This window comes from Microcebus murinus, chromosome 1 (assembly GCF_040939455.1).
Source record: "Microcebus murinus isolate Inina chromosome 1, M.murinus_Inina_mat1.0, whole genome shotgun sequence".
NCBI lineage: Eukaryota > Metazoa > Chordata > Mammalia > Primates > Cheirogaleidae > Microcebus > Microcebus murinus.
The window spans coordinates 52,429,929-52,453,662 of record NC_134104.1 but is presented as its reverse complement, the minus strand read 5'-3'; the positions used below and the strand labels follow the sequence as shown (position 1 = coordinate 52,453,662).

Here is a 23,734-nt window from a genome sequence, read left to right as displayed (position 1 = left end):
TCTTCCAGGTTTACAATCCCCAAATCCTGGGCTGCAGACTGGTACCGGTGTGTGGCCTGTTGAGGAACTGGGCTGCACAACAGGAGGTGAGCAGCGAGCTCTGTATTTACAGCTGCTTCCCATTGCTGGCATCACTGCCTGAATTCCACCTCCTGTCACCTCCACCTCAGCTGTGGCATTAGATTCTGCATTATGGGTGAGTTGTATAATTATTTCATTATATATTACAATGTAATAATAATAGAAATAAAGTGCAAAATAAATGTAATGCACTTAAATCATCCTGAAACACCCCCCCCCATGCACCTGCTGCCCCATCCTGTGGAAAAATTGTCTTCTATGAAAGCAGTCCCTGGTGCCAAAAAGGTTGGGAACCACTGTGATTCCAGGTGATTCTGATGCATGCTAATGTTTGAGAACCTCTGTGTTAGGTCTGCAGTATCTATCAGTATTCATTTCTTTGTCCTCTAGCAGTTATCAGCTAATAAGGAAAAGATGAGTTTTGGGTGGATGGATGCTTTGAAAGAGTGTAAGTATATATACTTTAAAGGACTTCATGGCCTTTTTTTCCTTCCCATCTTTCTGTTATTTTCCAGAACATTTACACATATCCCGTAGGAAAAAGTTTGGGAAACATAATGGAGTAGACCCCTGATTCTTATGACAGTAGTTATAACAGCTGTAAATATATTGTAAACATAATAGTGATAGCTATACATTAAAAAGCAAAATAAGATCTTTGATCAAACTGACTTGAATGTTATTGCTAGCAAGTTTTATTTCTATCATGTTTATGTATATATCATACTGATTCTCAAGGACTGTCCTAATTTAATCCACTGATGAGAGAAAAAGCGATGTTTGGTCAAGTAGCAGTATATTTACGAGCTCCTAAGGTGATTTGAATATGCAGCCAAGATGAAAACAGCCATTTAGCATAGCTGATAGGTTAGAAACAGTAAATGCATAGTGAATGATTATTCTTTTTGTAACTCTGAAATTCTCTTAATTCTAAATTACCATTTTTGTTAGTAAGGTACTGATTAATTATTCTCAACACTTATGTGATTTTAGCAAAACTTCCACATTGTTTTCTAACATGCACTACTTTTCCTGGGTATAAGGTCTTTGATCTAATATTCTGTGTTCAGTAGTAATTGCCCTAATCCTGCTGATTAAAAACTTTAATGTGAATGCTGTGGATTGCTGGAAACCTCAAAGGGTGAATTATTAAAGTCTTTTGATTTGAAGGCCATTTGGAGGGGGGAAAGGTTCTTCGGTAATTTTGAACTTGGCCCCATTAATTGGTATAGACTTTTATATTATTTCACATTCCCCTATTCCTCCTTGTTTTAAACAGACACTATTTTGCATTGCCTACTAACCCTGGTGAACAGTTCTACATGTTTTGTACTCTTGCTGCTTGGTTGATTAACAAAGCAGGACGTCCCTTTGAGCAGCCTCAAGAATATGATGACCCTAATGCAACAATATCTAACGTTTTATCTGAGCTTCGGTCGTTTGTAAGTGTAAATAACTCTCTTCTTTCTGCATGTTCTCAAGTTATGAATTTTATAATAATATTAGTAATTTAATGACAAATGCTAGCCTTTTAGATGACTCCTCTGTGAAAATATACAAAAGTATATCTGAATCTATTTTCAAGTAAAACCTTCTCAGTATAATTGATATTATACCATTAATGTCTCTTCTGAAAATGTTCAGTGCATACTCCTTATAGCCCAAAGTAATATTTTTCTTCATCTCCGTATGTCTCAGAGGTAAATTTATGGGTGGTTAGTTCACCTTCTAAAAAATGATGAAACTATGAATTCAAAACACTTTGTATGTTGAAAGGGAACTTTGATTTAATGAACCATGATGGCAGTTGTACTTCTCATTTCTGACTTTTCCCAGGGACAGGCAGTAAGACATTTTTGGCACATGTTATTAATTTTTGACAAGTGAATCACTTTGTCCTTCCCATAGTTGTTTAATGAAACTTGTAGTTTTTCTGATTTTTTTCGCCCTAACTAGATCAGTAATTTGTCCTGCTGCTATTATGTTCTTGCCTTTTAATTTGGTAACTTTAACAATGAAACTTTATTTTGTTTTAGTTTTTTTATGTATCAACTGATTAAAAAGACTTAAAAGGTGGATTTCTAAGTAGCAGTATAATTACAGTTATTTTAAATCATTTGAAGGATAGAAAAGTGATACATATACTCAGCTGTTCTTTGCTTATACTATTTTGACATTTGGAGCATAACTAACAATACCCTGTTTATCTTTTTGTTTTTTAGGGAAGAACTGCAGATTTTCCTCCTTCAAAATTAAAGTCAGGTTATGGAGAGCATGTATGCTATGTTCTTGATTGTTTAGCTGAAGAAGCATTGAAATATATTGGTTTCACCTGGAAAAGGTAAAAATTTCCCAACTGATAATTGTAATAAATAGCATTTTACTCTGAAGGTGCAGAGCTGTCTAATTAAACTGATAAGCATTATTTTCTCTCAACTGCTCTAAACTGAAAATACTACAAGTAACTGAGAAAAGCTAGTTTAGACAAAATTGGAAAGTCTGTCTACAAAACTAGTTCTGCAGTAATGTGTTATGTATTATGCCATTTCCCTATTCAAATATGTAATTATTAAAAGTTGTGCATATATTGTGCATATATTTACACACACAAGCATATTAATATATGGAGGTAACTGATAACTACAGATGTAAGGAAAAAATGGAAATTAATATGGTACTTTAAATGGAATTTTCTCCTTTGCTTATAGTGACTGGGCAATAGTAATACTGAAGAAGCCATTTGACACTCTCCTATATATTGTTCATTGCTTCTGTCTCTGACCTGACAGTGCTTTGTTTATATTTCTATTATGTTTTATTTATCCTGTGGTATTAAAATTTTTTATTTACAGGTCTGGTTTTCTTGCTAGAAGTTATGAAATCTTCATATGTATTCTATGACAGTTAGCATAGCACTTGGTATATCATAGATGCTCAATAAATATTGAGCATACAGATGAAGAAATAAAATATTCAGAAACTTTCAATTCATATAGGTTATAATTTAAAAAAAATTAATTTGATCTTTGAAGATTGGGATTATTTAGAATGTGGAAGTCACTTTTCACTTATAAAACATGGGCAAATGGTGATTTTTTGGGGGATTAGAACTAATTTTTATAGAAAGGTGTATATATTATTCTCTGTTAATATTTTAAAGTATATTCAATTATATTCTTTCAGGTATAATCTACTTGATATTAAGTTCCTTGACTTATTTAACCTTGAGTTTAACCATATGAAATTACTGATATTCATTATTTTTTTACTAAAAATGACAATTTCATATGCTTCAATCCAAACATTATGATTTGTACAATATAAAGAATGACTACATGATCAATAATACTTTATTAGATTTAAAGAAAAGATAAGTTATGAGATGTGGTGTCCTATTTGGCATTTTTTAAAATTATCAAATCGATAGCCCGATAGATTCTAAATTCACCAGAAGCTATTTTGCAGTATTTCAACCACTATTCTATTTTGCACTTCATTTGTTTCTAGGCATATCTTATTCCTGTCCCATGTATTGTGACTTGGGTAATATTTTTTTTAAGTTTCATCTTATTTTTAATTGATACATAATAATTCTACATATTTATGTGGTGCAGCATGATGTTTCAACATATGCATATGATGTGTAATGATCAGAATAGGGTAATTAGCATATCCATCGCCTCATACATTTGTCATTTCTTTGTGGTGAGAACAGTCAAAATCCTTTCTTCTACCTATTTTGAAATATACAATATATTATTGTTAACTATAGTCACCATCCTGTGCAACACAACACTAGAATTTATTCCTCTTACCTAACTTTACATCCATTGACCAACCTCTTCCCAAACACCTCCTTCTTAGGCCCTGGTAACAACTATAATAACCACTATTCTACTCTCTACTTACAAGATCAACTTTTTGAGATTCCACATGAGTGAGATCATGCAATATTTGTCTTTCTGTGCCTGGCTTATTTCATTTGACATAATGTCCTCTGGGTTCATCCATGTTGACACAAATGACAGGATTTTCTTTTTTTATGGCTGAAATAGTATTCTGTTGTGTACACCACATTCTATTGTATATACCACATTTTTTAATCCATTCATCTGTTGATGAACACTTAGGTTGATTCTATATTTTGGCTATTGTGAATAGTGCTATAATAACTGAGAGTGCAGATAGCTCTTCAACATGATTTCATTCCCTTTGTATATCTAGCCAGTAGTGGGATTGCTGGATCATATGGTAGGTCTGTTTTTAGTTTTTTTGAGGAACCTCCATACTGTTTTCCACAATGACTCTCCTAATTTACATCACCACTAACAGTGTATAAAAAGTCCCCCTTTTTCCACATCTGTGCCACCATTTGTTATTTTTTGTCTTTTTGGCAGTAGCCATTCTAACTTGAATGAGGTGAAATCTCATTGTAGTTTTGATTTGCATTTCCATGATGACTAGCGATGTTGAGCATGTTTTCATATACTTGCTGGCCATTCGTGTGTCTTCTTTTAAGAAATGTCTATTCAGATCTTTTGTTCATTTTTTAATTGGATTATTTGGTTTCTTTGCTGATGAGCTGTTTGAGTTCTTTATAAATTCTGTATGTTAACCTCTTGTCAGATGCATAGTTTGCAAATCTTTTCTCCCATTCCGTAGGTTGTTCCTTCATTCTATTTCTTTTGCTGTGAAGAAGCTTTTTAGTTTGACATAATCCCATTTGTCTATTTTTGCTTTTGTTGCCTATGCTTTTGAGGTCTTACCCAAAAATCCTGGCCCAGACCTATGTCATGAAGAATTTCCTCTATGTTTTCCTCCAATAGTTGCATAGTTTTAGGTAATATATTTAAGTATTTAATCCATTGTGAGTTGATTTGTATCAGTGGTGAGAAATAGAAGTCTAGTTTCATTCTCTTGTATGTGGATATCCAGTTTTCCCAGCGCCATTTATCGAAGAGATTGTGACTTGGATAATTTATATGGAGTATATATAAGTGGGAAATAAAAGGGGATGTTGAAAAGTAATAAACATTAGAGAATATTATCAGTATGTAATAAGTAAATTACATAGAAGATACATATTGATCGACAGTTATTTTATATATCTAAATATTCCAGAATGAATCCTAGAAGAACATTGCTTTTGAGATATAATTTAATTCTAAATAATGAAAGATGAGGAAATTTATTTTTAAGATAATTGATTTGGTTCACAGTACTTTCCACAATATTCAATGTTGATTTTTTTTGATATTTCATTAACATGTCTGAGGTTTGGGAATTTAAAATAAGTTTTCATAAATAAACCTAAATATTTAGGTTTAAAATAATATTTAATATTTAATTTAAACCTAAATATTTAGTTTTAAATTGTTTTTTTAATATAGGAAATATGTGTTAATTTTGAGGGAGAAATGATTGTTCAATAGTTAGTGTTAGGAACACTAATTAGAGTATGGAAATAAGAAGAAAGCTGTACTTCTCCTTATAACCTTTATCCAAATAAACTTCAGACTGATCAAAGATATAAATGTGAGAAATAAAACTATAGAAGTACTAAAAGACCAGAGTAGTGTAGAGGGTGTGGTTTGAGAGAATGTTTTATATGACATTAAAGCTAGGGTATCTTCAAGAAAAGGTTGCCAAGTCTATTTAATAAGAACTGTAACAATTGAATAGCCAAGATTATAAATAATAAACCAGGGAAATATTTTTAATACAGGTTAGGCAAAGCATTAATATTCTTAATATACAAAAAGCCAAAGGACAAAGGACATTCACTGGAATAGAAGCATGAATAACTAACTAAAATATGAAGAGATCTTCAGTCACTCTCATGCCAAAGAAATGCAATTAAAACAAGAATGAAATTTTTTTCACATGGTTGATTGGCAAAGATTAAAGGTGTGTATCATATTGGTGAATATATGGAAATGGAGTCACTGTCCTTCACTATTGTTGGGAGCATAAATTAGGGTAACATTTTAGAAGCCATTTTTGGCACTAACTAGCAAAACAAGAACAGGTACAAAGTTGTCTACCTAGCCATTTCATTTGAACAATTTTTTCTAAATAATATATGTAATGATAAATATACAAGGATGATCTTTGCAGTATTGACTAGCAAAAAGCAAGAACCATTGATGTTCAGTCATAGGCTACCAGTTACATTAATTGTGGTATTGCTGTTCAACAAGATATAGTGCAAGCATATATAAAAGAAATTATTTAAATGTGGAAATTGATAAGTGAGGAGAGTAACTTGGACAACAATGCATAGTTATCATCTTATTTTTGTAAATTTATTCTTTAAATTTAGAGATAAATACTTTGGCTTTTTTACATAGAAAATTATAGGAAGACTACATAAAACATTTAACATTTAACTACATAAAACATTTAACAGTAATTATGGAAGAGGGGTGAAAAAGGACAAAATCTGTTGTAGAGGAGATCCTTAATATTTGCATTATACCTTTTTGTTTCACTAAAGTATTTTTTAAAATTCTCATCTCATATTAAGCCTTACTATTTTAGGCCAGTATACCCAGTGGAAGAATTAGAAGAAGAAATTGTTCCAGAAGATGATGCAGAATTAACATTAAATAAAGTAGACGAAGAATTTGTGGTATGTGTATAGCTAAATTTGCTATTCATTTTCACCTTTGTGTTCTTTTCCCATCTATTAATTCCTCCAGACTTCCATTTTCTGGAATATTTTATTTCATTGTTTCTAGAGAAAAAAAGCTTTTAAGTACAGTGCCAAGTATCAGTCATTTAGACCTTGGTTAAGTTAATGTTTGTGTTCTCTAATGATTGAGGTCTGAATTTTAGCAGAGGTTCTTAAACTATACTAGGAACTATAAAACACTAGTTATATGAGTAATTATTTTATTAACAACCATTCATGATCTTAAATAGGCCCTGACTCATAAAGAATTTTGAACAAAACAATAGAATTTATTATTAATGTAATACATTCTGCTTCATAAGAATACCATTCATTTCTAAGGAATTCCTTTACATATTTCAAATTAGGATGAGTACTACCCTAGAGAAGTTTTTTAAAAGTGCTTTTAAATAACCATCATTATTTAAGTTGTTTGGCAGCATCTGTACCTTTTTCCATGCTTAACATCCTATCCACAGTGTGAAACTAAATGGGGAAGTCTCTACAAATGTATTAGACTAAAAAGATGATAGAGACAAAAGAGCTTTTTCTCAAGTTAATTTTTTCTCAGCACTAGAAATGGTTTGACCCTGATATTTTAGGAAGTGTAAAAGTTATCCGAAACAGAAATGGTGGAAAAAACAACCTCATATGTAGAGTTGACCCTTGAACAATGTGATGGTTAGGGGTGCTGGCCCCGACACAAAGATCCATGTATAACTTTGGACTGCCCCAAAACATAACTACTAATACCTGACTGTTGACCAGAAGCCTTGCCGATAATATAAACAGTTGATTAACTGTTTTGTATTTTGTATAATATTTTGTATATTATATATATTTTTAATATGTACTATATTCTTTGATAAAGTAAGCTAGAGAAGAGAAAAAAGATCAATAGGAAGAGAATTATATTTACTATTCATTGAAAGAAAGTAGATTATCATAAAGGTCTTCATCCTTGTCTTCATGTGGACTAGGCTGAGGAGGAGAAAGAGAACAGCAAAAGATAACAAGAGGGTTGTTGGTCTTGCTGTCTCACAGATGGCAGAAGCGAAAGAAAATCTGTAAGTGGACCCATGCAGTCAAACCCATATTGTTCAAAGGTCATTTTACTGTTATAAACCAATTAAACTTTTTTAGGTGATTTTTAAAAAATCAATAGATAATAATTTTTAGTTGAAAGTAATTTAAGTAATTTAGGTTTGTTGTTTAAATTAGTATATGCTACAGAGGTGTTCTCACCACATTATTTTAATAACAAACCTTTAAAAATATACAGTAAATAAATTAGACTATATTCAAATGTTATGTAGCCATTAAAATTATTTACAAAGAAATATTATTGACATGGGAATGATGACTTATACTGTAATTTATGCTATAAAATGATTTGAAAAAAGGATTTCAAATTTTGTCATCATGACCTCAACTATATAAAAATGTTAAAAAAATGATGTTAACATTAGTTATATATGGATAGAAGGATTATGGGTGATTCTTTTCTATTCTTATTTGTTTTCAAAGTCTTTAACATGTAGCAACAGTATAAACATGTTTAACCACATATATAAAAAGGATGACTGTTATTTACAGAAGGAAAAAGAACATTGTAAAACTAATCAATTTAAAAGATTTTTTTTAATGTCATAAATTTAAAAAGTCAAAGCAAGAATATATTCATTCATTCTGTATTGTGTTGGACATTTTAAGCAGTTTAGACTTTATTCTTTGTGCAATAGCTCTTTCCATTCAAGCTCAGAAATTAAGTCCTCACATATTCCTAATTGTTCACTTATTTATTCTACTCAGTTATTTACCTCATCATGTCTTCTTAATAACTAATAGTAATTAATAGTTTGATAGATATGTGGTCCTATTAATAGTATATCAACATTTAACTTCAAAGAAATATAACTTAAAACTCTAATTAGGGAAAAAAAGAAAAACCTACTAGTCAGGAAAAAAAAATCTGAAGGGAAAAACCATGTCTGATTTTTCTCAGTGTTCTCTCTCCAGCTTATGGTGCAGGGCCGGGTGCATAGTAGGTGTTCATTAAGTATTTGACCATAAAATCCATCTGTCAGCACATTGTTGTGTAACTTTTAGAAATTATAGCTAATTTTTTTCTAGGAACCCTTTAAAGTTCATAGCAGCATTATTGGGAGTATAAATTTAGAGAAATATACTAGAAAGCAGCCTCTTCACATATTTCTTCCCAACTATGAGGTAAAGACCTTCTATCATGAGACCATACTGAAGGCCTTCCTTAAAGGAGTTGCCTCTGAGGCTGTTGTTCTTTCCCTTGCATCATGTCTCTTGAATATGGTTTCTTTCCTTTCTTCCTTATTGTCATCACATGGGACCCTCTCTTACCTCTACTATTCTTCTTGCTAAGGAGAACTGGTTCAAACCAAGGAGCCCTTTGATGGTGAGCTATTACTAGATTCTGTTGCCAGAATTTGTGGGCTTACTCAAGGCTGATGACGATCATTCTGACAGAGTTCTGCTATAGTCATCTAGAAACTAGATGGCCACATCAAGATAAGACAGGTTGATAATTGTAAAAAAGAGTATTGGTTATGACACAGAATATTCTCACCTGCTATATATAATCATATCCTTAGTAATTAGAGGTAAGAGAATCAAGAAGGTACATATCAGGCAAAGAAATGGCAGGAAATTGTTGAGTGCCTTTTGAAATATTAGATCACAGTCTTAATTTATCCTAATAATTTAAACTAAACTATTTTAAGCCTATTTACATTTGAACTCCTTTTGAATGCTCTTAATATTTATTATTAGTAACTAAATCCTTTTTCTATGTAATGGTTTGTGTTCTCCAGAGAAACAAAACCAATAGGAAATATACATACACACACAAATATACATATATTTTTATAGAGAGAGACTTATTGTAAGAAATTGGCTTACGTGGTTATGAAGACTGAGAAGTCCCAGGATCCACAGTTGGTAAGCTGGAGACCCAGGGGAGCTGATGGTAGAATTCCAGTTTGAGTCTGAAGGCCTAATAACCAGAAGAACTGAGCTGATCATGTAAGTTTCAGTCCACATCTCAAGGCAAAAGAAGATCAATGTCCCAGTTTGAAGACAGGCAGAGAGTAAATTCTTTCTTACTCAGACTTTTTGTTCTACTCAGGCCTTTAACAGATTAAATGAGGCCCATCCTAATTGGGGCAGGGAATCTGCTTTACTTAGTCTACCAATTCAATTATTTATGTTATTCAGAAATATCCTCACAGACACACTCTGAATAATGTTTAACCAAATATCCCATGGCCCAGTCAAATTGACACACAAAATTAACCATCACAAGTTCATTTCTTGTCATTTGGAATTCATACACATCATCTTAAACCATAATTGCCAAATCAAGACAATAGCAAGGTCATAATTCTGCCTGATATGATGTAACTATTCCATATATAACAGATAACACTAACCCCTTCCCCAGAAGAGATACAGTCCTTGAGTGATATTTACTCTTTGCCGTCATATCCTATAACTTAAATACTATGATGCAAAAATAACAATACTCAAATACTATGACATAAAGTTAATACATCTTAAGTTATATAAGGAAATAGAGGAGGGAAGAAAATGAAAATGTCTGCATACGAATATATTCATAACAAAATCAATGAAATACTCATGACAATGATCCTCATTTCTGTAACTGATCACATGCTTTAGCTGGCATTTATTTATTTCAAAATATTAAGAGATGCAAATGTTTTTGTTACATGGATAGCTTTTATAATGATTGAGTGAGGTCTGTAAGTGTGTCCATCATCCAAATAGTGTTCATTGTACCTTTTAGGTATGATTTTTACCCCTCCCTTCCTCCTTGTAGCTGATATTTATAACTACTTTGTTACCCACTCTGTATTATCTTTGCCTTCAGCAAGCACCACAGCTGGTTGTGGTTCTTTACCTGGTGCAGTGACCCAAACCTTTATTCCTGAAGGGTGTGGGCCATTAACAGTACTTCCTGGATTGGGTTATTGTAATTTTCTGTTGACTTTAACCATAGGGCATGGTAATACTAAGAGATGTCTTGAAGGATCTTTTGTATTCCAGACATACTCTTCCTACGTCCATTGTGGAGTAGCAGTCCAGTCAGGATCTAGCCAGCCAGTACATTAACTCCATTCTTTGCCTGTTGATTCAGAGGTATGAGGAGCCCAAAGTGGCAGCCTTAACTTCCAATTCAATGGGATCATTGTATCTACTGGTGGAAGCATTCTTCCTTTTGGGACTAAGACCTTTAGGCCAGCAAATCATAAAGTCATGGGAACAGGAAGCAAAAATTTTGCTAGCCGACTAGGAGGGATAATAGCAAGTGTTGCCACTAGCATATCTACCCCTTCATTCCTGAACCTGTGAATACTGGCTATGGGAAGATATTGGACCCTGATTGATTTTAGTAGCTACTGTTAAAGCTTTTTACCTAGTAGTGTTCAGTCCAATGTAATTCAACAAGTACTTATTGATTGCCTATCTAAACAGTACTGATCAGGTTATTGTGAAAGCATTATAAACTTATCTCTTCTCCTATGGGCATTGAGTCATTGGCATTTCAATCATTTACTTTGTTAAGTAGACCATCATTAGTGCAAACACAGAATAAGTCATTTTTCAGATTTAAGATCCAATCAGTTTCATCTGTACTTCTGTGCCCCACTGCCCCCCCCCCTAAAAATTAAATGTCACTTGAGTGTGTAGACTCTACATTTATATTGTTTTTTATTTTACTAAAATCTTCCCAGTTCTCCAAAGAATAGCATAGGTCTCATATCATACTTTAGTGGCCCCTCTCCCAGATTTTCTGAGTAGATCTGGGATAGAGCCTTAGAATTGCAGTATATGAATTCCCAGGTGATACAGATGCTGCTGGTCTCAAAACCACACTTTGAGACCAGTGTTTAATGTGTTTCTAAATTCTTGAAGATAAGAATTATCTTTGAAATCTACAACTGCAAATTTATGCAGTTCTACATATGGAAGTGTTCACCAGTGGACACTCACTTGTTGGTTTGTTTTTTTCTTTACTAGATCATATGACTTGAGGACCAAGCTCCATTGGCTTTATTACCATGTCCTTAAGATCAAGATAGTCATGTTAAGTTTGTTTCATTTACTATGTCACTTGTCACCACAAAGACATTTGAAGAAAAAGGGAGTTCATATTTTGTCCTACATGTTCATAGAACCTGCTCAGACTCCATATTTACTGCATATTGAGGAGAGAGTTTCCTCTCAAAGGGCCACTTCCTATCCCTAACCCCTACAACCAATTGGTCTGCAGATCAGGATTAGCTTGGAATCCACCTGAACTATCCTTTTAGATAGATTTAAGGCCATGTGCCAAGTAGTGCTGGTAACCATTACCTTATCAAGCTTGAGCATACAAGAGATGAGATGTCAAAAATATGCATAAATGTGATTGGTTTTTAGAGCAACTGAGAATATTCTGTGTCTATAACCTCTCATTTTTGTCCATTTCAATCATATTGCTCAAACTCCTATTTATTTCAGATAAATCACTTGGGTCTGTTTCCCTTTCCTGTTTTTGTGTTTATCTCAATGGCTCCCTTCCCCTCCTTTTTTTTTCTGTCAGTGACTGCAAAAAATGTTCTATTTAAATGGTCCCATCAAAACCTCAAAAACCAGATGAGCTGTTAATAATATTATGCCTTACTTTATACATGCATTCACTGGGTTTTTGAATGCCTTTTCCTACATGAATCTTTATATCAAGCTTAGTATAGATTAGTATATTATATATGTGAAAGCTGGAAATATATTTTTTTAATTATAATTTTTATAATTTTAAATTATTTTATTTTCCTAAGGAAGAGGAGACAGATAATGAAGAAAACTTTATTGATCTCAACGTCTTAAAGGCCCAGACATATCACTTGGTAAGTTTCATCGGTTACACACGGGACCAACAAGCAATCAGTGTACACGTTCTGCTGGAAATATAAATCAGTAGAAACCATGGTTGGCCATTGTTTTGCATGCCATTTGGAAAGTTGCTCTCAAAATTGCTTTCCTATATATAAAATGTTATAATTATAGCAAACATAAAATCCAGAGAAGCAAGTGAGACATCTTCCTGTCTATACCATAGAAAATCAACACAGTGCTTCTTGTGGAAACTGAAAATAATTTGCCTGGCGGCATTTTTTATTATGGAAAGACATTAATTATTCTATTTCAAGCTATTTTCCATTATAATAGGCCAGGATTGAATGATCTTGATTATGGGAAAGTACTTAAATTGTAATTCTTTGAAATAAAATGGAGTATATTAAGACTGGTATGTGCATAGGTAATCAGACATTGCTTTAAGTCAGTTTTTTGCTGTGTTTTAATTATGAAATAAGCCAATCTATGAGAGTACATACCCAATGAGATATTTCAAATGTATATATTTTGCATTTTTCTATATGTATATTATATTTCAATAAAGTAAATATATATTGCACCTTCAAAAAGTACATATGCAACATAATATTTTTATTTGTCCTCTAGTTTTTCTTATCTGAGTCCTCAAAACAAGTTTGGATCTAGTTTTGGTTTCAGATCATGAAGACGTCCTTGACCACCTCTCCCCAGGATGATCTCTTCATTTATCATATACTGTCATAGTATTGTTAATTCTTATTAGTTATTATTAATGATGCGTGTGTTTTCTGCCCAACTTAAAGTATAATATAACATGTGGCTAACTTGCTTGAGTGTGTAATTTGCTTTAATACTGTCTAGGATTCCAACTTTGGGCAGGATTCCAAACTTCTTGTACCTCATCTTCATCTGTAAAATAAAAATTTTACCTTTACATAGGGTTTTTGGAGATGAAGAGAGTTACTACATGTAAGACTCTGTAACAATATCTATCACATAGAAAGTACTCAGGAAGTATTGGCAAAAACCAAAACTCCTATTCCCTTACATTCCCCTTCTGAAATCTGATTTGTAAGCTCTTTGGTAACAGGGATAGCTATGCTTTTTAATATTCCCTACAGTATAACACAGAAGTTACTGAATAAATACTTCTTAAATGAAAGAAGATACATTCATTGATTAATTAAATTTTATCAGAATATGTTAACACTTAAATCCAAACAAACTCCAGCTGTGACAACACCTTTGCTCATGTTGTAGTTTTCAAAGTACTTTAATACACATCTTTTTATTGACCTTGTGAGGAATTTGGGTAGATGCTGATTTTTTACAAATTTTTACAAATTTTACATTTTACAAATATAAGCCTTGAAATTTAATCTTTTAAAAAACTAATAAATTACAGTAGCTAAGTTCGAATGGTTTCTTCAAACTCCAAGTCTATTTTTTTCCCCTTTACCTCATAACAAGAGTTCAATAAGATATAGTAAGGGTTTGATTCCTGCCTTGAGCAAGTACACTGTGATGTTGGTGTTCATGTATTGTATGTGTTGAAGATGATTATGACAAAGTGCTCCTATGTATGAGTAGAAAAATAAAAGTGGAGATGTACACAGTTATTCTTAGAAAGAAACTGTCATTTGTGTTATTCATTCTTATGTTGATGGTGTAAATACAGAACTGTGAAGGCCACCTGGGAACCCTTCTAAACAAAGTAGTTTGAGTATTGGGAAGGAGCAGAGTAATTTAATTTGCCTCTACCATTACTCTAAGTCCCTATTGGTCCTGATTTCAATTTTTCATCTCAATTAAATTATATTTACTGTGAGGAAGGGTTTTTCTGTTACCTGTGCCTTTATAAATTAAGTATTAGATCCTGTGGACAAAGATGATATAACATATCCTTTAGAGCTAAGACTATGTATAGTTCCATTTTCACAAGAAGAATAAGTGTGAACACCAGGTGTTTGTGGATGGTCAACCATGGAGTACTAATGAGGCAGAAAACCCTTTCATATTTTAAAAAATCTGGCAAGCTTATGATATTGCCCACTAAAGCCATCTGCCTTAGACAGCTGTGTCTAACTACAGCTTATGATGGCTCAGGCTGCTCTTTCCCCAAGACAGAATTGCTATATAGGTTAGTAACATAGATTTAAGATTTTATGTTTCATGTAGCAGGTGGACTCACAATGTAGGAGAAATATTATGTTAGTAGAGCTGAGCATGATGAATTCTTCACTAGAACAAGAATGATATGCACTATCGAGAAAATTGATTCACTAAATGCGCATGTGACTGTGCAAGCCTAGCAATGTATGGGGCAGAGCAATGCCTCCCTACCTGTGGCTTTAAAACAATAGATGCTTCTCCAGTCATTCTCTGTCCTCTCACCCTACTTTATTTTTCTTCATAGACCCTGGTATGGTATTATATTAATTACTGATTTTTGTCTGTCTCAACTACTAGAATGGAAACTCGTCAAGAGCAGGAGATTTTTCACTGCTTTCTTCATCTGTGCCTGGTGTGTAGCAGTTGCTCAATAATCAGTACTATCGAATGAATGCATGCTATTTTATAATTTTGTAGGCAAGGTATAGTTTAATCTTCCTAGAGAAAAAAAATAACTTGGTGATTGTGTTCTCTTCTATGTACCCTGTGGGATAATGCAGGGAGAAAGCTACCTGTATTCCTTCCTTTCATTAAATAAAGTGAAGGCTAGACCCTGAAAAACATGCTCTTAAATATCTTGATAATTCCAAGAGTTGAGCATACACAAGCATTTTCTTAAGACTTGTAGTAAAATGAAGCAAGAGAGAATATGAATGAAAAAGACATGTCACAGTTTATGTTCTCTGGAAGCAGACACAGACAGTTTGGAATGCAAGATGTTTATTAGAAATAGACACGTTTAAAAGAAAGGGGGAAGGAAGAACGGGGCAGAGGGAGAAGTCTTGCTGCATTGCAGGTCTGCCAAAGAGTTGGCCAACCTGGTGAGAAGCTCTGGAGCAAGTGTTACCTCATTGGTTCAGTCCCTGGAGGAAGGCTATCCTGGAAAGGACATATTTCCAGGTGAGGTGGCTCTCTGCAGGTGAGACAGACCCTGAGAGAGCTAACAGCAGGAGACTATCTACTGGACACATTTCCTGCAGCTGGGCAGCAAATCCTCCCTTGAAACAGGACCCAGTGACTCATCTTCCTGACTACCAAAACATAGTTGAAGCCTGTAACTGCTAATCTGAAGAATTTATAAAGAAATATTGTCTTCCCATTGACTAAATTTTAAATATCTGCCTAAGCAGATCATGACACAACAATAGATTTCATGAACACTGAAAAAGACATGTTCTAAGAGAAGGGTTCCTCCTATTGATAATTAATGTTTACAGTGATGAAATTGGTTAGTTTTGGAAGCAAGTGCTTTTCAGAATATTTATTTGAGATTTAAAAAATATTTTAAAGGCATTCTTACTCTATTATTTCCCTCTCCACTTCCTTCACACCAGTTGTGATTTTGTCAAACATAGTACTTTTCAGGAAACCAACTACAATTAGTGAGGGATTGCTTTATCTTTCAAAATTTCATTTATAAGTTATTTTAATTTTGAGATAGCTTTTCTTAGAAGGAAAGCATTATGGATGAATATCAGGCTTCAAGGCTAGTCCACAAAGTTCCAGATTCTCTAAATCCCTCTGATTCCTGAGCATTCTTGAAATCTTAAATGTCGCCAGAGCTACCCTAAGAGTGGCTACGGAAGAGGACACTCAGGTTGAATTAAAGCTCTGACAGTTGGGCAGGGCCTTTGATGATTAGGAGTATTGTAGAATGTTCAGAGCTGGCGGGGTGGGAGCAGGGAAAGAAGTCTCTGCTGTCTAGATAGGCTGGTCATTTCTATTTCTAAGTTGAGTGTGTCAATTGGGAACGTGCTGCATGTTCGCGGTGGCTATGCTATGATTATGAGTGGTCTCTGCAACTCCCTTCTCCATTGTGAAACTCAACAAAATCACGGCAACAGTGTTCTGGCAGCATAATGCAAATGTGTCATTCTGCTCCCCCATTGAAAAAAAGATGAGAGGGTGCTATGCAGTGTCTGAATTCTATTTTTAAATGCCCATCACTTCATTTCAAAACATTTTTTTCAAACATGCCATAGATACTATTCTTCTTTGAGATGCTAAATTTGAGGTTTTAGAAACCAAATCCTGAGTTATACAGCATAAAACCGAGCATCTCAAAAGGTTTAAACACAATTGGTTTTTAATTACTTAGCAAAAAAAAAAATCATTGTACCAAGAATGAGAGACTTTTTTAGCTTAAAAAGCAAAAGCTGAAAGGAAGTAAAAATACAGGCTTAGAATAAAAATGTCATTTCAGTTTTAGTTTAGGGTTTCATCTAGGCAATACATCTGCAGTATTGTAATCAAAGAGGGGAAGAAGAGGGCCCTACTTTGGTTAAAATCTTAAATACTTTAAATTTTCTTCATTTGACATATGATTTACACTTTCTTCTAGGCAAAACCTCCTTTCTGAGAAACACAGTGAAGAGACTGTTCTACAAATAGTTTGCCCCATAGATTACCATTGATTTTGATTCCTGCTTGAGGAAAATGTTTTTCTTCTCCTTTCCTAAAACCATTTTTGTGTTGAGCCACTTATCTGTGTTATGAGAGAAGCCTATGGTTGGTATTTCACAGGAGAAATGATTAAAATGCCACATGTTTGAGAGTGATGGAATAATTATGACTGAGTAAATGCTTTTATTTCTCTGGTAACTAACCCTCACCACCCCCATCAATTTTACATCTGGAGGTGATTAGGAAATGTGGGCTAGAGAAAAAAGCTCTGCTTCTCACTGCTCAGCAGAAGCTCAAACAGCAGTTCTTGCTGGGTGTAAAAGACAGAATTTTGCTTGATCTTTAGTGTAGCTTTTGAATCCACACTTGAAATATGAGAGATCCTTATTTTCATCCTGGTTTCATTGTGTGCCTAGCAAGAAGGAGGAAGCAAGGACCATTCAAGGTCCTTTCCAGATCTAGGTTCATACCTGCAAGGGAGATTCTATGGCAGAAATAGCAGCCTTAGCTAAAATCCTGACTTGTGTCACTAGCCACATGGCCATAGCATGTTAATTAACCTCTGTGGCTCTGCTTTCTTATCTGTAAACTGGTACACAAATAATTCTTCCCAGTCTTGTTTTGAAATTATTATAACCTAACTTGTGGACAGCACCTGATGTGGTGGTGGCATACAGCCTACACTTGATGTGTTTCTTATTTTGTATAAGTTTTCACCTTTCCTAGAAACTAGAATTGCCAACATTCTTATGTGCCATAGGAGAATAGAAAAAGCCCCAATCCCTTAATACAAGTAAGTCCCTAGATTGTCATGAGTATTTTTGAGTAAGAAGCTTACATAGGATATAAGTTATCAAGAACCTTGCATTTCGATGTAAATTAGGAAGGCCTGGTGATGTCATGGATTTATTTTCATAATCTGTCATGTGGATTATTATTGGAGGCCCACTAGATTAAATTTGCCGTCACACAAGTTCCCCCCTACAGAAATGACTAAGGGAACCATCTGATGAAAAGTAATACAATAATGATTTTTTCAGGTATTATTTGAGAGCTGTCATTCTATAAATGGATAGGCTATATTTCCTGCATCGATACTAATAACAGGTATTTTTTACATAATTCAGTATATTAGCTGAATACTTAGAATTTGTGCATTTTTCAGTCTTCTATAATATAGCCCTATATTCTTTAAACCCACCCACCACCCACCCTAGCAGTGTTAGTGTTTTGAATATGTGACTGATACTCTGTTATTTTCGTCCAGGATGTCTAGGTAGTTACTAAGATCTGTGGATGCTGCCTTTGAAATATCTCTCATACCATCCCTTCAGCTGTCTTTCAAGGCTATGTCCTTTTCATCACCTGTCTGGATTATATAACAGTAATGTCCTAAATGGTCCTTTCTCCTCATCCTTAAGTACCACCCCACCCTTGTGTAAAATATTTTTCACCCTGCTCTTCTATGTGACTTACCCAAACACGACTTGTATCAGGTCATTCTGACTTCAATAACTTCTGATAGTTTTTCATTGCCTATAGGTCCATATAACATTTTGGTCTGGCTTTCAAGACCCTTAGCAGTTTGACAATTGTCCACATAGCAAATGTGTTTTCTTCCATAAACCCCTTATTCCAGTTAAACAGTTCTCCTCATAGGTTTTCAAACACCTTGTGAGCATATCTGCTCCTATTACATCCTCTTTTCTGTCCTCTCTTACCTAAAATGCCTTCTCACTGTTTATCTGACTCTTTAGACATTCATGGTTTAGCTTAAATTCTGCCTCCTTGGTAATACCTTCCCTTATCACCCTAGCCCCATTTAATCCTACAACCAACCCACAAATAGACAACCCATAAATCTTTATAAAACATAACTAGCCTGTTTTTTGGTGAGGATTTTTGTTGTTTTATTCACTCCCTGGACTTGACTAGTACATGCACATAGTAGGTACTAAATACATATTTGTTGTGTAAATAAATGAAGTCATTGTACCTTGCCTTATGTCTTCTTTGCCTCTTCTTTGGCTTGGGGGCCAAAAGTCACATTCCTTAGGCCTAGATTTTAAGGTCTTTCACAATTTATTTATGTCTTTTTTGCTCCTCAATATTCACCTTTTTAAAGCCCCTAGTCTCTCTTCTTATTTTGATCTTCGCAATCCGTATTCATCTGTGTTTCGGTATTTTGGCTTATGTTGTTTTCCTCACTGTAAACAGTTGGCTTGTCTCTTTTCTACCTAGTTATATCTTAAACATCCTTGTAAGGCTAAACTTAAATCTCACTATTGTATTAAAATATACTTCCTTCTCATTCAAACTCCTACTAAAGCATTTACCACCTGTACCGGCTAGTTTTTGGAAGTTAATCAATCTGATATTTTTACCTGCTTATTTAAAAAGCTTTATTCTTTTTAGAATTGAAATATGTCCCTTGTGTTTTTTTAAAAAAACGAAAGCACAAAAAAGTACAAGGAAAAATGTGAAAATTTCCCCAAATCTCAGCATCCAGGAATAAACACTGTATCCTTTTATTCATAATCACCCTGAGGTTATATAAGATGTTAACAGAATCTGAATGAAGGGTATATGGGAATTCTTCATGTGATATTGGTGTAATTTTTTGGAAACCCGAAAAAGGTATGATACTGACACTGAAATAGATTGATGAAGTAGTGCAAAATCCCTAAAATAATCCAAATATGTGGTGATATTAGCATATATAGCAATGCAAATCAGTGGGGAAAACTGAACTATTTAATTAAACAGTGATGAGATAATAGACTATAAAGCAGGATTTCTCCCTCATATATTACCCCCAAATAAACAACACATGGATAAACAATTTTTAAAAAATTAGGCACAAAAAAATAACAGAAAACATGCATGACAAGTGTTATGGGTTGAAGTAGGCATGACAAAGTATGACAAGAAAACCAGGAACATAAAACAAAAATACTAATCTGTGTATAAAAATTAAAACTATATTATAAGAAGGTGTGGTGGGAAACATCATAAACTTAAAAGACAAGTGATAAACTAGAGAAAAATAGTTGTAACCTATATGACAGACAAAGGGTTGATAGACATACAGTGTAAAATGTTTTAGAGCATGTACCTTAGAGTAACTGCATGGACCTGCTGCTTACTGGATGTGGCATTAGAAAAGTTACCTCAGTTTCCTCATTTTAAAAAATGAAAAGACTCCTGGTTTGATGGTGTTATATGGGAAAGCATCTAATATCATATTTGGCATATAATAATGACAATAACTGCTGAAATATATTGGGTGTTAATATGTATCATGCACCGTATGAGCCTTTTAAATACATCATCTTATTTAATGCTCACAGATACCCTTCCAATAAGGAAGGTACTGTTATTATTTTCATTGTACAGATGGGGACTGTGAGATTTAGAGGGATTAAGTAATTTAACCAACTGCTACTAAATGATGGAAGTGGGATTTAAGCCAAGATGAGATTCTAGACCCATCCTCTAACATTGACACCATACTGTTGTGACTCTTAAAGACAATTTATTAATAGTCCCCCATTCCTTGAGTTTTGAAACTATTTAATCTTGACAGTTAATTGGACTTTTATCTCAGTAGGTATATGAATTGAGCTCTTCAAATGAATTTGGGCACTGATATATACATGAGGTTGCCATCTCAACCATATACATAAAATATATATATTTATGGAATATAGTCTTTCTTGAGATGCTTAACCATTCTATTAATATTACCCAGGAGGAAAGATTATCTCTTGGAACAGGATTTTGAGCAGGCTATTAACATTTGTGTTTGCTTCTTGAACTGACATGGATGTTGTACCACACAATTTGAGCCCAAGGTTACTTTATGGGTTGGTTTAGACTGTTATCTTCAGTTCTTCCTTTGGCATTCTTAGGATCTGTTTTCATCTCATCAGTTTCTCCTTTTACCAAAGACCAATTATTGCTCCCATTAACTGGCCTCAAACTCTTCCTAATAAACTGTAAACTCTTTGCAGGCAGGGATTAAATCCTTTTATATTTCCACACTGAGCACAGATTCTTACCTTGAATGTCGTAGGAGCTTAACAAATGGTTTATTGGTTAAATTAATTAATTATAAATAAGACTTCTAGAAAACTTGTGCCTTACTGAGCTTCTAAATTGTTTCTTCAGCAGCAGTGACTGGAAAATGCAATTTCCCAAGAGCTATGCTTTATCTTAGTTCTAAAGTTTCAAAGAGAGACTTCATCATAATGATATAAAATTTTAAGCAAAAACATCAGTTTATATATCTTTACAAATAGCCACACATAAAATGCCATTTGTTAAATGGAGAAACAAAAGGTTTTCTCAAAGCAAACTAAGGCATAGTATAGAGTTTTTAAATGATTTATACTTCATATGTAGGACTTGCTCAGTTAATGTATCCAGTTATTAAGGCATTAAGGAATTTTGAGTGAGGAATGAGGTTATGAAATTCATCTGCAAATATGGAAGTAGAAAGAAACTGTAGTTGAATAAGTTAATGCTGGTCTGCCAAACTTAATGTTCTCTTTTTACCCTTTCTTCATTTAGTAACTAGGCCATTTCCCCCAGTATATTAATTATGGCCTAGGAGTGAGTAAAAAATTTTGAGCTCCTACATTAAATCATTTTAGGACATTGTGAGTAGGAGTTAGCAAATCATTGCTTAAGGGAACCAAATAATAAGCTAGTAACAGTAAACGCAACTTACTAAAGGGTCCAGTATAAAGACAAATAGCTTATGTAATGGGATAACTAAATGCAGTGTTTGATCTTCATATACCTGCTAACTCAGATTCTGGGTCTAGTTCTAACAAGGCCACTGCAAAACCATTTGCCTTTGTGAAAATTAGAAAAGCATGCCCTTCCTTGAGTAAGAAAATATAAATACGTTATTCACAATTTGCACAATCCTATATTCAGACCTGAAAAAAGTGGGAATGTGAGTGGGCTTCCCCTTCTGGACTTGTTTGGTGATCCTGGACTTCACCCTCTTGTAAGGAGGGGCAGAGGGAAGGGTGGAAATGAGGGGATTAGGTTGGGGAGGGCACTGGCTCTGGGATTTAATCAACAGCAGCCAGCTTCAATTTGCCCAAACAGTGGCTCCATAAATCTAATTTATTTTTAAATCAATGACCAATGTATCTACATTCTATTAAGAATCATGCAAAACTGCTGCTGAAAGCACATGCCCTTTTGGTTTAGCCTGACTCTGTGGGACTGAGATGTAGGGCCCATAACCCTGGCAGGAGCAAGGCTGTGTGTATAGCCACACATATGCTCCAAATGTCAGGGCTCACATAGCAGTAGCAGGGCATACATCCTCCCTGGCCCCAATGGTCTACCTTGTTTGGTATAGAAAATTAACCAGTCAGAATCAGGCCTCCTAGAGCCTAGCACAGGTACCCAGATGTGCCAGTGAATGCACACATGCCAGGCTCTTCTAAGCATAAGCATGTTATTGATGTCAGTGTGAATTTGCATGGCAGAGAACCTTCCCCATTGCTTTAGGTTTCAACACAGAGACTTGCTATCCCTTTTCTTATCATCACATATTCTCATATAACTTCATATATGTCTACTTTGTGAATGCTGCACCCTCCTCGCTAGCTATGATATTCTTGCACTACACTGTATTCAATTTGTATAGAAGTATATATAGCATTCTATTAGGTACTCAAAATAATAATGTTTCTATATTTAAATGAGAGCTTTAATGTCTAAAATAGAATCTTGAGCTTTTTTCACTTAGATTTTCTACATTTTATTTAATGCTTATACTTTTTTTATACTTCTGTTTTTTTAAATGGAATGTAACCAAATAAATCCAAACCACATGCTATAAAGTATAAAGGCATATATTAGTTATCCATACTCAAATAGTGAGGTTAGAAATATATAGTCCCCTGAATTTCTGTCCCAAAAGCAATACATCTTTTTTTTAAGGCTCTGAGTCTATTCAGGACTTACTACCATGAGCTAGGAGGTTAGGAGGAGAGGCTTTATTATGTTAGCATTGCCCCTGAGTCTCAGTTGGAAGTGAGTTCAAAGCCCCTAAATACCTCAAGCTCCCACAAATATACAAACCCCAACATAAGGTTAATCTTCTACTTAATGGTAGACTGAATTGGAAAGACAAATCTAATGAGCTTTTATTTAAGAAATGTCTTTTAGTGACATAAATTCACATTAACAATGTGAACCTCACTATGAGGTTATTTACCCAGTCTTCTATTTTTAAGTTTGTATCATGGAACATTTCAAACATATACAAAATTAGAAAAAGATAACAGTTACACAACATTACCACTTTCAACAGTTATTAATATTTTGTCAATCATGGTTTATCGGAAACCACCCCCTTTAGTTCTTTGCCTCATAGCATTTTAAAGTAAATTTTAGATCCTATCAATTTGCTTGTAAATATTTTAGCATTGCTCTCTAACTTAC

The 23,734-nt window shown here is 34.0% G+C and overlaps 2 protein-coding genes across 2 annotated transcripts in view; one reads left to right on the top strand and one right to left on the bottom strand.

Moving 5' to 3' along the window:
* Positions 1-23,734, bottom strand: part of HHLA2 (HHLA2 member of B7 family) — a 187,829-nt gene that overhangs the window by 121,024 nt on the left and 43,071 nt on the right. The window contains exon 2 of the mRNA XM_076001285.1: positions 9,689-9,782. The gene's annotated coding sequence lies outside the window, so the exon portion shown is untranslated. The remainder of the gene's footprint in view (positions 1-9,688; positions 9,783-23,734) is intronic.
* Positions 1-23,734, top strand: part of IFT57 (intraflagellar transport 57) — a 56,486-nt gene that overhangs the window by 1,740 nt on the left and 31,012 nt on the right. The window contains exons 2-5 of the mRNA XM_012777196.2: positions 1,361-1,523; positions 2,304-2,422; positions 6,622-6,712; positions 12,631-12,699. Of these exons, the coding sequence (XP_012632650.1) occupies positions 1,361-1,523; positions 2,304-2,422; positions 6,622-6,712; positions 12,631-12,699 (442 nt within the window). The remainder of the gene's footprint in view (positions 1-1,360; positions 1,524-2,303; positions 2,423-6,621; positions 6,713-12,630; positions 12,700-23,734) is intronic.